We start from the raw sequence: 16,106 nt of genomic DNA on the forward strand, positions 1-16,106 counted from the left end.
AGCACCGAACACATCTCACCCTACCTATGCGCGAACACACCCCCAAAAATTTCTGTTTAGCCAAGCGAGCGAACTGGCGACTTTCGCTTCAAGGTCACACTAGGTCAAAAACCTCTCTGTTTCGAATTAGGCCAACAACGAGCCGTTACGAGATCCCCTGGTGCGATTACTCAATTTAGTCATTTTCCTTTTGAATGTTGTGTCCGTTGCAGTGGTTTAGCATTTTGGATATATCGGTTGTGGGTTTTGCCTTAGAATTTAGGGACACTTTTCTCCGTAATCTAATAATTGGTTTTTCTTTCCCTTTTTTCAGACGTTCAATATCATTGGACACAGCTACACGTCTACGGGAAGCCGCCATGAGTAAGCTGATCCGCCAGGTGTCTATCGAAACACCGCAATCCAAAATCAAAGATTGCGTGATCAATCAGGTAGTGCCAGTGCCGGATACGCCGCCCAATGGAGCTCGCATCCTGGTCGTCTACGCGGGAGCCTGCTACCGGAAGAACCAGTCGTCCTCGATCTCGTCCATCAGCAGTCAGCTATCGGACACCGGTGACATTACCACATCGCTTCACATGCTTGCCAAGCAGATGCAGAGTGGTAACTTCTCCAGTATTAGCGAGGAAGGTCCGGAAAATACTCCAGCCCAAGCTCATCAGACCTCGGTGGCCATTCAGCACAATCCAGCCTCTCATCACGGAGTCCGGGACGGAGCCCTCTTTCCCGGGTTTGAGGTTGCCGGCGTTATCGAATCGCTTGGAAGCGAACTGACAGAAGACTGCGGCTTCAAAGTGGGCCAACGGGTCATCCTGTACCCATACGAGGGCGTCCCGGCTGGCTACTCGGAGCTGATGGTCGTTCCAGATCTGCAATATCTGATTCCTATTCCCGAATCCCTGTCGCTTAGCTTGGCTGCAACGTTACCTACCGGAGCTCTGCTGGCTCAGAGCGCTATCATCTCAGCGCACAAGATCGTGGACGATCTGCTGAAGAAACGACCAAACGAAAAGGTGAAAATCCTCATCGTCGGCACCGGTGGATTGGCCCTCTGGGCCATCCGAATTGCGGCACAACACTTCTACGGTGCGGGCACTAAAGACAAAATCCAGATCACCGTAGCCAGCCTTCGGGACGAAGGTTTCGTACTGGCACAAAAATGTGAAAAGTAAGTTACGATCCCATAATTTTTCAAAACAAACTTCTAATAACTTCATTTCCCCCATTTTCAAAAATCAGAGTTAACGTGGTCCAGTGGAACGAGGATCTGTACGAGAAGCAGCTGATCGAGCGTACCCATGACGCTTGCGAAGGTCTGGTGGACATTGTGATCGATTTCGGGACAACGTCGCGTAGCTTGCACCGGTCGATGCAGTGCCTAACCAAGGGAGGGCACGTGTTCATTAGCGACGAAATTGCCGAGAAGCTGCTGGTGCGGTACGCCAAGCGGGCGGAGGAACGTGGCGTCTTTATTGAGGTGGTGCCGACCGGAACCATCGAGGAGCTGCACGATGTGGTCAGACTGGTGGCCAACAATGAGGTAGGCTTCTTTTATCTTTGCTATGGGAGTTTTGAATTATTTTTTAAATATATAGTTTACAAAATTAAATTGGAACTCTCAAAACATCAAACGGTTTCTTAACCCTCCTCCGCTCTTGAGTGTCAGTATGACACTATTGAATGTTTGCGGTTTGTAACTTTATTTGGGTGTATCCAAATAAAAAATTCTTCGGTGACCCTTAATGAATTCTTGAAATCTTTAATTTTGCATAATAATTTTATTTATGGACGCACCCTGAAAGCCCAGGAAAAAACTCCCCAATCAGACCTTGAGTGTCAATTACACATTGCTCGCTCAAAATTGATATATCCCTCTTGTTTCTCAACCGATTTTTACTAAATTCATAGTTTTGGAAACCTCGTAATGTTACTCAAATATGTTTCTCAGACATCTGTTTCTGATTACCATTAAGTACATGGAATCTCTTCTGAACCGTTGCCTTTTTTAACATGGTTTGATTTAATATTAATTTTGATGCGTTGGCAAATATCGGGTCAAGAAATTAAGAATTCATATCAAGCTAAAATGAATACTTTACATGAAGTTACAGTGAAAAAGTTGAATAAAGTTGAATTTATTAACATAAGTAGAACATTTATTATTTCTTCGTTTAGAAAAGCTTTTAAAATGTAAAGGAAAATAAATTTTCTTAAAATTATCAAGCTTTTTCATAACATTTCACCAATTTGAGCTAATCCTTTCCAAAATCCAGAAGTATAAGGTTAAATAAATAAAAAAAAAGGTAGCCGAAAATTTTAACCTTAAAAAAATTAAGCTCCTGATGTCTGGTTGCATATGTCATTTCAAATTTAGAATTTTCATAATTCATGACATCAAGCGAACGTATCTTCAGAATTTTTTGCATCAGACAAATTAAAAAATCTCATTTTATGTCACATGTGATTCTTCAGTATTGTGAGTTCGATTGAATGAAGAATAGTTTTTCAGAATTGAAATTATCATTCATTCTCGATGCTGATTTGAGTTTGAAAAGCTGTCAAACTTTAATTTGTAATTCTCAATTCTTAGTTTTGGAATTTTGTGTTTGAATGTCAACTTATTATTTATTGAGTAAGCTTTCTAGTTTTTTTTGTACGTATCCAGGCCGGGCAAATTCAGACATTAGGTTTATAAATTTTAAACTCAAAATCAGGTAATATCCGGGCAAATCCAGCCAAAATTTAGGTATTGTCCATAAACAGGCAAAAGAAAAACTGAAAAATAAAAACAAGAAAATAATGTTTACCAAGGCACATCAGCGGCATTCACATCTTATCTCACAATTCCAAAAAGGCATACGAATTTATTTCGCTAAATTAGTTGAAAATTTGGAGTTTCGTAAAAATTGTATATAATCCGGAGAAAACCGGGGTTTTTCCTCCAGCAAACAGGACCAGAGCGGGCATTTCTCATTTTTTTTTTCTTTGTTAATCCAGGCAAGTCTGGTTGAAACCGGGCAATCTGGAATGCTAGTCTATATTCAGATACGTTAAAATTATCGTTTTCATGAATAGGATTAGATTAAGATGTTTTTTTCCAACATTTTTATGTTGTTACGCGTCAAAGTTTTTATTCATTTAACGAAATGGTTGATTGATTTAAATACGATTTTGGAAATTTCAACTGAACATTTTTCATAGATGGCAAAAAAGAGATTGCGGGTACTTAAAATAGAAAACTCAACGAGGGTTGCGTTGCTAAGTAACAAAACAGCGGCTATCTAAGAACTAATTTTTTGTAAATGATAAACTTTGATTTTCCTGTTAGCTACAGCTCAACTTTTGTGTTCGATTGATTCAAAAATATACACGCGGTTTGAAAATAAATAATCTAATCTTGAAGAATCTCAATCTGAAAATGAAGAATCTGATCTTATGTATAAAAATGGAGGCGTTTTCTTTGTAACACCAACAGTGAAATTTGGTATCTGAGGGTTTTTCGGGCCAGAGAAGTTTTGTATAATAGTTTCGAGAATCTTACTTTTTATGGAAGGAGGGCTCCCATACAAAATCATCTAGAAATGGGACACAACTCGAACACCTTAAAGACTGATTTACGAGCGCGATGGAGTTAATGATGTGTAGATGAATTAAATATTTTCTAATGATTTATTAAGTAACAGTTAAACGAAGTTTACCGGGTCAGCCAATGATAAAATAAACCTTGATCTCCATGCTGATGCTTCATAAACAGTGAAAAGCAAACAACTTCATTTTTTCTTTATTCAAAGTCGAAGAAAAAAAGTTGAGAAGGTTGTATTTTTGCTACGACCGCAAACGTAGAATTACGAAAATATACTCTTGTCAATTGTACATAATGTTTGTATTGCTTTTGTGGCTATTTAAAAAATGATGGTTTTTACCGGTTTTTGTAGAAGTGGCTTTTGAATATGACAACATCTATATATATAAAAATGAATGTTTGTCTGTCTGTCTGTTCCCTATAGACTCGGAAACTACTGAACCGATCATCGTCAAAACTGGCATCTGAGGGTTTTTGAGGCCGGGGATGGTTTCTGTAATAGTCAAAACTCTATCCGACTTAAGGAAGGAGAGGCTTCCATACAAAATTTGTAGTTTTTCGAAACAAATTAAAGTCATGACATCCATTTTCTTGAGATTTTTTTTTCCTTTGGGCGGTTTGTTTTTCGTCTCTATGGTCGAGGCGTCGCAAAAGGAAAGTAACCCAGGCATAGCATACTGATCAGAAGGAATATTTTGGCGCGTATTTCTCAACCAGGGGTTTGTTTTTCGTCTCCATGGGCGAGCAAACGTCGACGCAAGAGGATAGTAACCAAAGCACACTGTTCATTGATTGCTGGAAAATTTAACAATAAGGCGCCTGTTTCTCAAACACGTGGGGCGATATGCAACCTAGATGGGTTTTTTTTTTCTTGCTTATTTGATTTGTACACAGCACGTGGTAATAAATGACGCCTATATGTGACTCGGATTGGTATTTTATCAATCGAATTAAAACCAATTGAGAGATTTGCAAAAATACTTCCATATTTAGTTCGTGTTGATGTAGGTAGCATTCGACTTTTCATTCAAGGAACATTAGAACATGTTCAAACGTTCAACTTTTTCTGTTAAAAAAAATTAAAAATTATGTTTTCTTCTAGAAATTGTTACTTCGGCCTAAATACACAACTGAAACGAATTTAGAAATGAAAATGGGAGCTTTTTATTTTAAATAATTCTGAAAAAACCATCGTACTTTTTGCTTACATACCAATTCAAGTACGTACTTAACATGAAAAGTGTTTTTGTGTTACATGGCTGCATAAAAGAGACTTTTGATCCGCTTCGTTTTTGAAAAGCGAGACTTTAGAACTGATATTCAACTGGACGCAAAATTTTTAAGAGAAATTTTTAGTTTACCCTTAAAGTGTTAAAAACAATATTCACTTCTGTCAACTTCTGGCAAGGGCAAACGTCGAACTTTTAAGAAATTCATCTTCAAAATGATTTAATATGTTGGAAAGACCAGAAAGGGTATTCTTTAAACAGCATTCGTTAAAAGTGGAGTAACAAACATAAATTTATCAGTGAAACTTGATAGAACAAAATACAGGAATTCGTATTAAATCCATTTTAAAGCCATTACTCTGACGCATCTCTAAATAAGCTTTGCATTGACACTTGCCCCAATATATGGGACAAATGTAAACTTAGAAATTTGTTTTTGCCTACATTTTTGAATATTTGACTTTCAAAGAGAAAATAAAAAAAAACGCTGAGAACTTATTTAGTGATGCAACTGATATTTTTTCAAATATTTATATGTTTACCGTAGTAAATTTATTTAAAAAAAAAAAGAAATTTGCACTGTATTTAATACATAACTAATTTAATATATTTTTCATTACCATGATAAGTGCTGTTTGGGTATCGAGCCGGTTAATTTGCCTACCTTCTTCAAGCAGTGGGGGACAAAATTGAAAAAGATGGGAGAGCTCCCATGTAAATTTAAGATAAAGAGTCAAAGAAGGGACTATATTTAAAAAGGTTTTTTTGGGTACAGAGTACAAATTTCAGATCTTGAAAAAAGAGTTTAGAGATCAGTAAATAATATATACCATCTTTGAATTGCTATTCAGAACTGCAGCTGCAGCTCTCATTTCAAAGTTGTTGGTTCTGAAGTATGATGAGGTTTGATTTAAAACAATGCTCTCTAAAATCTAAATTTTAATAAATTTTTACAAATTACATTTATTTCCGGAAGGTGTAGCAAAGCACAACGGGTCAGCTAGTGGCTTATAAAAAAAAATAATAGAATTTCTAGCAATTGTTCGTCAAAACATCTTCACTGGTATGAAATTGAGACACTTCCAACAGGTAATCTTTTCATACCAAATTGATAATTCTTCTTAAAATTTGATAGATTGAAGTTTATTTCACTTCATCCAACAAAATCCATAGTTTTACGTAAAAAAAAACCATCTCCGTGATTTCTGGAAGAACCCACTCCAGGTTTTGGAGTTTATTTGAGCGAAACAACAAATGTAAAATTTTTGTTTTCTGTTTAATTAGTCCAGAGCTGAATGATAAAATAATTGATATATCAGATGCATGGCGTTTTTTAGAATACCCTTTTTCTAAAGTTACTGCGTATAGTTAAAAATGATTAATAACACTATTTTTCACAATTGATAAAAAATTGTGACGATTGAAAAAGTTAGTTTAGTTTAGTTTTGCCGTTTTTTTGGTGTAAAAATTGAGAAGGTTATAAAAAATTGCAGGACAGAAGTCTTTAAGCCTTTTTTCGAAACATGTGAAAGTTTTAAGAAATTTTGAAGGAACAATTCAGCCAAGTCTGAAATTTGTTCGAATCAATAAGGCCGGAACAAATTTTGAATCCTTCTTTTGTCACTCGGAGTTGGAACATCGCAAGGGGGGGGACAATAAAAAATAATGGGAAAAACAAATAAATGGGAATAAATTGCACGGAAGCTTGTATGCAACAAAAATTGCATACTATATCGTTGCACAAAACCTATAATTCAGTAAATTTTTATCAAATAATTCAATCAAATCAAGAAAACAGAAGATGGAATAACTCCCATCTTCCTAAATTTGTTTTTTGGTCTTGTAATCTTTCTGATATTGGATTTTTTTTTAAGTTTTCATAAATTACTTCAAACTTTATTTTTTCCCCCCTTCGGGTTTTTGGAAATTTCGAAGGGGGGGGGGGGGTGACAAAAGAAGAAATTGATATTTGTTCCAGCCTAATTAACTTTTAGAAAGTTCAAATGTTGTGAAGTATTGAAGATATGCTTTGATTACAAATGCTCTAGTAATTTAAGCTGCAGCTCGTATAAAACATCATACATGAGACAGAGCTGAACTTGCACCGTTAAGAAAACCTCACGGAAAAATGCATCGAGTTTGTTTTAGCTAAGAACACATCACGAGCGAAAATCTCTTTTAAATTTTAATTTTGAATAAAATGGCCAAGTTTGAAAAATTTTCTCCGTCTTGAGCTGAAGTTCTCGGAGTTTTCCCAGTTTTTCGGTGAAGCAACTGTGGGACCAAAGATGGGTTTGCTCGTAGAGCCTGGTCCACACTCGGCAACTTGAACTGCGATTCTGGTCGATGAGACTTGTTTATGTTTACATTTAGGATGCTGAAAGTCTCCCATACTCGGAACACTTGAGACATGCATCTCTTCGTTAAGTTCTAAATGTAAAATAAACAAGTCTCAGTAATCCGAAATCGCTCAAGTTGTCGAGTGCGGACTAGGCTTAAGAAAAATATATGACCTATTACGAATAACCAATATACACTCTCCTAAACAGCATCTCTCCTGACGACGCCCCTCTAATACGCGCCGATTCAGCGACCAGCACATCAGAGCACATCCGCACGCAACACTGCTTGCGAACGAGAACTCCAAGCAGCTCCGTCCGTTTTCGGTGCCATGCATTTTACGTGCGCACAGCAACGAAATTTAGGTCTTCCTGGGTCCACTTGCAACGCTGTAAGATGTAACCCTATTCTCCGCCACTGGAGCTCTCCGCCGCTTGTAGTCTGCACGGCTTGCTGTCTCTGGCTGATCCATGCCACTACACTGGATGCCAAACAAAACTGCTATTCGATATCGGTGTTGGATTACCACTGGTGGGGTCCAAACGCCAATCGAAGAGCAGCGCACGGGCAAGCTGAGACTGAAACCGAGACGACGGGCGAGCCCTTTGTTTTATACCTTCCTAAGACAGGGAAAACAAAATCCATCAAAGCAGGTTTGGTGATGACGTCATTATCTTTTAGATAGGATGTCCGTGAAATGGAAAGTTTTCATGACGCGAGATCTGTTCGCAAATTTTAATTTGCCTCCCTATAGTGTTGTCGTAAGACGTAATTATACGTCAAAAATCAGAAAAAACATGCTTCGGAAAAAAGATTGTATATCAGCTACGGAATGCTCAAAAAAATATTCACTTAGTTTCCAAGAAAGCTGAAGTTGAAGCTATACGTTGCACATAAGGATTTGTTTTAAATTTTAAGATCATGACCACAAAAAAGAACCGTCAAAATTGTTTAAGTCATACCGGATAAATTTTGAAAAAAGGATTGATAAGTTAACGTTATTTGGCACATTTTCGCACCTTAGCTTAGCTTAGCTTAATTGACTACTCACATCCACCTTTAATAGACATTGAACCCGAAATGCTTTATAATTAATTTTTTAGTAATAAATTAACATTTAACAATTCCGCGGAATTTCCTCAGTATGCTTTTTAACTCTTTATTGTTAAAACAATGATATTGAATCAAATGGATATCGAATCAAATGATCGCAGGCGTGGCTCACTAGAACGAATTCCACATCGCCAATGGTTGCTACTCCGTGATTGACCGAGGCCACCAATTTTGTTCAAAGGTCAAATGAATAGTGTCTGGGACTGACAGCAAATTTACAATGCCCAAAACTGATGCTGTCTCTTGAATCATCAATAACGGCGCCGGCCTCGTCCTATTAGTCAATAGATAGTTTGGAAAAGAGAGAAAGGGATGAAAGAAATAATTCGTGGTCACCTCTGCATCCTAGCAAATAATTTTGTTCTGGGGAGTTGGTAAAAGGATGTGACCTGGAAACAATTTTGACTAAAAAAAAGTCCTAAAAGTTTTCCTAAAAAAAAGTCTTACTAAATGTTACAATTCAAGTAAAAAAACAATTTGAATCCCTCAATAACAATCTCGTATTCTACACTAGAATTACTATCTTGTCAATGAAGTTATTGGGCACATTTTCGCATCTTTAGATTTTCAAAACACGAAACACTAGAATCGGTATGAAATTGGTTTTCTGGTGAATATAAATTTATTGCGGAAATCTTGCGTGAATACACTCAAAATTCAGCGCAAAGTTGAAGTCTAAGAAAATCTAAGAAATAACAAATTGACAAAAAGTTAAAAAAAGTACCTTCAAAAACTTATCAAAAATTCTCTGTACACGCAGCGAAAAGTAGTACCATTGAGATAAAAAAAATACATCTTTGATTCAAAAACCTTGTGTTCATTGAAACAAAATCCAATTTCATTGACTCAAGTAAATTATGAATTGAACCGAATTCATTTTTTATCAAAACGATGTGCCAAATCTTTGAATCCAAGTATTTAATTTGAGTTCAAAGAATTTTTTTTTCGACTCAAAATCAATGTAATAATTCTTTGATTTAGATTAATTTTCCTTTGAAACAAAGTATTTTTTTGTTTCCATGCAGTCTTAGATGTTATTCTTATTCCTTTTCTTATGTTTTCAAAATTGTTTTACAAAAATGTTGTTTTGTGACGAAGGTGAAGTGAATGTTCAGCTGCCGCTCCCACGGTCAACATATTATTCAGATTCTTTTTGGAAAACGGTGGCCTGTCCTCCACGACGGCTGCGGAACACGAACCAAACAGGAAAAAACAACCCGTCAGAACCGAACCACCTGTGAACCGGCACAGGGCACCGGAAGGCTTAGATGGGACGATCCGGCGTTGGAAACTTCCACAGCTTTGAGGGAAGAATCGATAGTGGATGCCTAGGTAGGTCTTTCAAAATCAATCAAATTCCAAATAAACCGTCAACGTAACAATTTTTTAGGGCAGCCAATTGGAATGTACTAACTGTTCCGGTGTTCCGGCTAAACGGTTGCAATCTTCCGATCCAGTCAAAGGAGACTCAAAGTTTGGCGTCGAAACCATTCATCAGTTGTTCCAATGGAACTGTCCGTCAACGAACTTCTTTTGATATTTTAACAGTAAGTATAGTTTCGGGAAGTAATTTTTTTTTTCATTCAGTAACATGTCAATTCTGCTGTGGTCTAATTAGACTTCTATTTTCTATTTACAGATATGGCTGAAAGATCTTAAAGTGTTGTCCTGAGAGGCGAAATTTGGACAATGAAGCCTAATTTTCAAACAGTGATATTAGGTAATTGAAATGTAAAACATATAAACATTCATAATTTAATAAAATGGATAAATTAAAAAAATGTTTTGATTTTCTTATAACGAAAGAAATCTGGAGGTACTAGAGTTTCTAGGACCACATTAACGGAATCAAAGAAAGAATCCTTTCAAATTAAAATCAAAATTACTTAAAAGTTAAGGAAAATTTCATGAAAACAAACGAAAAACGACATTGGTTTCGAAGAATGTCGTCTTTTGAATCAAAGAAAATGATTCATGTCAAAAAAAGCATTTCTTTGAACCAAAGGAAAATGTATTTGAATCAAAGTATTTTTTATTTATCCCAAAATCAAAGGAAAAAATCCTTTGTTTTCGTGGCACTTTCCTTTGAAATAAAAAACCTTTTCGCTGCGTGTATCGTATTTTAAAAATCTAAACACGCAAAAATGTAAAAAATAACTGCAACTGATGTGACATAAACAATTTTGACGATTCATTGATTTAAAAAAACAGCTTATACACCACTTTTTTACATTTTTTGCGTGGGCATGATCTTAAAAAATTAAAAAAATATATATCGAATTGGCACTCCAGGGACTGTAACGGGTTAAAAGTTTCAGGGACGGATGAGGGTTAAAAACACTCTTAAATGCTGAATTCATAAAAATATGAACCTTTTCAGCAATTTTTTCGTCAATATCTATCTTTCTATGTAGTGTCCGTTTTACCCGACTATTTTAAAAAAGTGTAATTTGCAAGCATGATTTAGATTGCTATAAAAACAGTTTTAACGAAAAAAAAATTAACAAACAACCTGAACTGTCCATCTTTACAAAGACTGCTATGAAAAAAGAAATATTTGTTTTTCTATTGCAATTCAACCTTAGGGCCTCACCCAACTTTCCTCTAAATCATATTTTTTGTAATTACAGAAAATAAACAATGACAAAAAGTTTAAAAAAAAACTAACTTTGAAAATTCGTCAAATTTTTTTTTTCGTTTCGTCTTTTTGGAATCTAATGAAAATGTATCAGATTATGTCAACTTTTCAATCTGTTATTCAATGACTCTCTACGGGCGGTGACTTGAACAACATTGATTGTAGAGTACGGTTGTTACACCACTTTTTTTCAACAATTTTTGAGGTCATGAGCTTTGAAATCTTTGTGCATCGAACTTAAGCTAACTAATGTACTAAGCGCATTTCGTTCTGAAAACTTGATTTTCAAGGATGTTTGTTTTTCTTTTTTGTTTGCGAAAAAACAAATGATTATACACTCAGAGGAAATCTTATTATAAATTTCATAAGATACATCTTATGAACTCCTTTTTTGCGTCCAAACTAATTTTTCATAAGAGTCTTATGAAATTCTTTCAATTTTTATACGATGTTCTTATGAAAAGTAGAAGAAACGGCATTGTGAAAAAATGATGAACACATTCATTCATAGCATCAGTTTTTCTTTCATTATCTAACAGTACGAAGCAATCGCCAGTTCATAGTTATTATAGTTTTCCTTCAATGTTAAATGTTATTGTTATCTCCGGAATGGTAAGTTCGATTTAATGTTTTTGGTGTGAACGTTGAATATACTAAAATACATTATTTGTTTACTTTGCAGCAAGCTAATCGGCAAAAAACGAAAGGTCGAAGATTAAGATGCGGCAAAAAAAAAACTTTGATGGAGCCGTCTGTTGATGCGCTGCTGATGGTGACCATGAAAGATTTAATTTTAAACAAATTTGGCAAACAATAAAGTGAATGTTTTCAGAATGAAATATTGAGAATTTTTTTTTATTAGAAAGTGATTTACTGTTTCCATAAGAATCTCTTATGAAAAGCAACAACCTCTCATTGAAGTAGGCGTTCATCTTCAGAATTCATTTGCGTCATAAGACAATCTTATGAATTTCATTAATTTTTCTTATGGCGCCACTTCATAAGAGAATCTTATGGCATACATAATAGTATTTTTCTGAGTGTAGATGATTATTAGAATCGTTGCGATACAAGGTTTCTTTTGTACTATAAAATTTGTTCAAAATGGTAGAGAAAAAAGAAACATCCGAGTTTGTAAAAAAAATGGTAGAATAAACCCTTTGCATATCTATTTATTAAAAAAAATATTAGACAAGTCACTATGTAATGGTATTTGTGCCAAAAATTCTCTAAAGGATATTTTTCGCTGAACAGCTTTGACGAAGACCATAACTTCGTATCTTATTAGGCAAAAAAGTTATTAGCTTTTTAACGGGGGTATGTCTTTTGGCATTTAATAACAATAAATTCAATTGACATCACTGCTAGGTGCCTGCAGCGAGTTATTGCATGATTACTTTTCATGCAATACTTCGCGAGGCACAAACAGTGATGTCAATTGAATTTATCGATTTTCAATGCCAAAAGACACAGTAATTTTTAACAGCTAATGACTTTTATGCCTGATAAGATACGAAGTTACGGTTTTCGACAAAGCTGTTTAGAGGACAATTTTCTCTAGAAAATTTATAAATTTTCACAAAAACCTTTAGCAGGCTTGGTTCCACAGAAGAAATAAAAATGATGAAGATTTTTCAATACAAAATATTTGATTCTCCCATACAAACATGAAGTTCAAAATTAATCATGTAAACGTTACATAAAAATTCTGCAAAAAATCATGGATGAGTTTTGAACTAAAACGAAGCTTTTTAGACCGCAGGGTTTGAAAAATTCAAAAATGACCCATAATCGATGCTCATCATTTAGATGTTCAAACTATGAATCTTGTAGTACAATTGTATGAACGAGCATTGATATTCGAGAGGAATTACCAACTTATTCTAACCTCTATGTTGAAAGGGTTAATGATTGACCCCCTTCAAAAAATAATTTGAGAAGTGATAACTGGGAGGGTTCTAATAAATCGATAAAATCATATCAATTTATAAATGTTCGGGCATTTGCTCGTAACGCATGTTTGATTTTTTTTTTAATTCTTATGTTACGTTATGAGTTAAAAAAAAAGTGAAACAAATTTTCAAATGTTTACTTTAATTTCCTGAATTTAACCAAAATTTATCCTCTTTTCAGATTGAACCCCCGCCACACACAGTATTCCCGTCGGACCAGGCCGCCGAAGTGGTACGCAAGCTGGCCAGCTCGGAGATTCCTGGACGTGCCATCCTGAAATTCCATGATATCGAGTAAGGAGTGTCGTACTCGATTTTCGTAACATAACACCCCCTCCTGAATTGACATATTAGTCGTCTCATCATATACATCCAATGTGGAAGATGTATCTGATTTGGAATAGGTTTGACAAACTACCATCCTCTCACAGACAAAAACAGAAAAAATTACTAAATTATTAATCGTAGAGAAGAAGAGAAACCGTTACTCTGCTAGGCTCGGTTGAAGTGAGGTGAGACAACATTAGTAAAACATTACAAAAAACTATATAATTTTAATGAAATTGTACAAGCAAATTCAAGGATAGGTAAAACAAGAGTTAAGCATCACTAGAAGGTGCTAGTGACAAGTGCCGGCTGTGGAAGGAAAATGGCACAACTTAAACGCTTAGCCATTCTCATTTCAAAACGTGACGCGCCGATTTTTACCGGAACCGATTGGAGAGTGTTGGGGAAGTTCCAAGATTGAACCAGCTGAAAGCTACAGAATTGAAAGAAAAAAATTGCTGTATAACAAACTCTTACCCAATAAGAATTGAGACAAAAACCAAAATTATACTAAACAACTCTATAAATGTATAGTTTAACCTTTTTAAGCTAACCCAGCAAAATGAGTAACTTCATTCATTACACGAGTAGAAGCAATCGAAGCCAATTGGTGAAACCTTTTTTTTTCTGTAAACCTAATTTATGTATAGCGACTAGATTTCTTTCCAACATTACCAACAAGATAAGCAGCAAAATCAAAGATCCTAATCGGGACGGTTCGTTGTGTATTTACAGTCAAAATTAGACAGGAAAAAAGTAACACTCAAGTGATCAATCTTCAGGAGTCTACTCGTAGACTAAAAAGCTAAAAACAGTACCACTAAATAGTAATCAATTCAATTATCAACAAACACAAAAACAGGCTCCAGAACGAGAAGAAGAAAGAAAGTAAGAGTAAGGCCATGATTTATTTCATGACAAATATGCTAGCAGAATGATTTCCCAAAAGATGAATTTAAATTTATGTACAAAATATTAAGTTAAACAACTCGTTTTCCAAACCTTCAGACAGTGAGAATTGACAAACTGAAAACGAGAACAATTGTACTTTGTTCTTTCATTAAAACCAATAATCGGAATCTTTTACTACGGAGAAAAGATTGTAAAACCTTGTGATTTAGTTTGATTGCTTCTCGGGCGCCCCCGTAATGGGGAAGAAGAAAATGTGAACGTCAGAAAAAACGAACAACTCGGGACACGTTTCAATCAGACGATTTGTGTTGTAATTTATTGCCCTTTAAAAAATCCGTACTAAATTTCAACTAGTTAGTTTCCTGTTTCTTCTTCAAAATATGTAATAACCGAACGGATCAGGACAGGCGAATCAGTTTACGGTAAAACATTGTTCTTCACAAAAGGGTGTTAGTGAAGACGTTTCGCAGAGGAAGCTGAAGAAAATCTATGAGAAGAAAATGAAAACTAGGCGATGATGTGTTTTAGGATTAATTTACACTTAATTATAGCTTAAACACAGTTTAGCGCAAGAGGAGCGAGGAAAGTGGATTGATGGAGAAGGAAAAGTAAAATAAATTAAACAAATGAAAATAAAAACATAAACATTGGCATGATGTGTATTACTGAAAATAAACAAAAAAAAACAAGCAAAAATAAAGAACTGTATAGGAGTTTCAAAGATAAAATTAAAAAAAAAATCGATGCGTTTTGTTGGTTATTATTTGAAAGAATATTCGTAAAGCTAGAGTGTGAGAACACTAGTATCCTGGGGTGACTGAATTCTCTAGTCATATCTCGCAAATGATGTAAAATTTGTTTCTTGGACAATACATGAGGAAAATCTTTACTCACTGATGCAAAGACTTCCGAGACAACATGTGACACACTTGGGGATTTTTTTTCTATTTTCTGACAATTTGCGCCGGGGGTCTTCAGATCTTCACTAGAACTGAAAATTGGGTTCATTTTTTATGGCTTAAAAACACATGTATTTTTTTTTTTATTTCTAACTGTTTTATTTTTCGAGATAGATTTTTTTGTAAATGAAATAAAACCATATTTCAAAGCTACATATTCAACTCTGTTTTTTTTTTCAACGGAAGTAATAAAATAACACATAAAAACGCATCAAAATTTTACCAGCTTTTTAAATAAAATATTAAAAAAAGTAATGACCTTTAACATGAAAAATTGAAAATATGCTTTAAACGATGTCTAAAAGTACCGTCTGTATCACCGAATATTCTACAAAAAATACCATTTTATAGCTCAATTTATGATGCATTTTTCATCTGAAGACACCAAAGTGGACCAACAATTCCTTTAACGGTTATTAAAGAAATAATGCCAATAAAACCCTTTTTTTTCATCACAAACAATAAAATAGTCAAACAACTGCACTCACATAAAAAAGTAACGCGCGCTTCTAAAAACAAAAATAAATTATCAAAGCGGGTAAAAAACACTATTTATTCGAGCTTTGTAGAGTGTTTACAACATAACTGACTTGAAGTTTCAACCAATAATCTAAATTGATATTGTTAGTGTAACGGTACCGTCTGCTATACAATGGTAGTTTTTGCAGAATATTCGATGATGCAGACGGTACTTTTAGACATTATTTAAAGCTTATTTACAATTTTTCATGTCGTTACTACCTATTTTTTTTTTAACATTTTGTTTAAAAAGCTGGTAAAATTAAGATGCGTTTTGATTTACTATTTTATGATTTCCGTAGAAAAATAACAGAGTTATGTAGCTTTGAAATGTGGCTTAATTTTATTTTTAAAAAAATCTAACCAAATCTAACTCCAAAAATAAAAGTGTTAGAAATCAGAAAAAATACATATACGTGACACATTCCACCGTGACGTGAAATCGCTTTTCCGGACTTTTCTGCACTGTTATCATTCTAGAAGTCAACCAATTTACTTGAAAATGAAAAAAAAAATGTAGCAAACGGTCGCAAA

At 34.8% G+C, this 16,106-nt stretch overlaps 1 protein-coding gene and 1 long non-coding RNA gene across 2 annotated transcripts; both read left to right on the forward strand.

Moving 5' to 3' along the window:
* The first annotated feature begins 313 nt into the window (after positions 1 to 313).
* On the forward strand, positions 314 to 14,744 carry LOC129747077 (uncharacterized). Its single transcript, XM_055741094.1, has 3 exons — positions 314 to 1,168; positions 1,240 to 1,540; positions 13,037 to 14,744. Exons 1-3 carry the CDS (start codon positions 360 to 362, stop codon positions 13,151 to 13,153), a joined length of 1,227 nt encoding a protein of 408 aa, XP_055597069.1. The 5' UTR covers positions 314 to 359; the 3' UTR covers positions 13,154 to 14,744.
* Positions 9,251 to 11,293, forward strand: LOC129747078 (uncharacterized). Its single transcript, XR_008737441.1, has 3 exons — positions 9,251 to 9,597; positions 9,656 to 9,812; positions 9,905 to 11,293. It is a non-coding gene; the product is annotated as an uncharacterized LOC129747078 (long non-coding RNA).
* Positions 14,745 to 16,106: the final 1,362 nt, after the last annotated feature.

This window comes from Uranotaenia lowii, chromosome 2 (genome assembly GCF_029784155.1).
Source record: "Uranotaenia lowii strain MFRU-FL chromosome 2, ASM2978415v1, whole genome shotgun sequence".
In the NCBI taxonomy this organism is placed as follows: Eukaryota; Metazoa; Arthropoda; class Insecta; order Diptera; family Culicidae; genus Uranotaenia; species Uranotaenia lowii.

Coding starts and splice junctions, on each gene's coding strand:
- LOC129747077 (XM_055741094.1), top strand. CDS start 360: ATGAGTAAGCTGATCCGCCAGGTGTCTATCGAAACACCGCAATCCAAA. Junction 1,169..1,239: donor CTGGCACAAAAATGTGAAAA/GTAAGTTACGAT, acceptor TTCAAAAATCAG/AGTTAACGTGGTCCAGTGGA. Junction 1,541..13,036: donor GACTGGTGGCCAACAATGAG/GTAGGCTTCTTT, acceptor TCCTCTTTTCAG/ATTGAACCCCCGCCACACAC.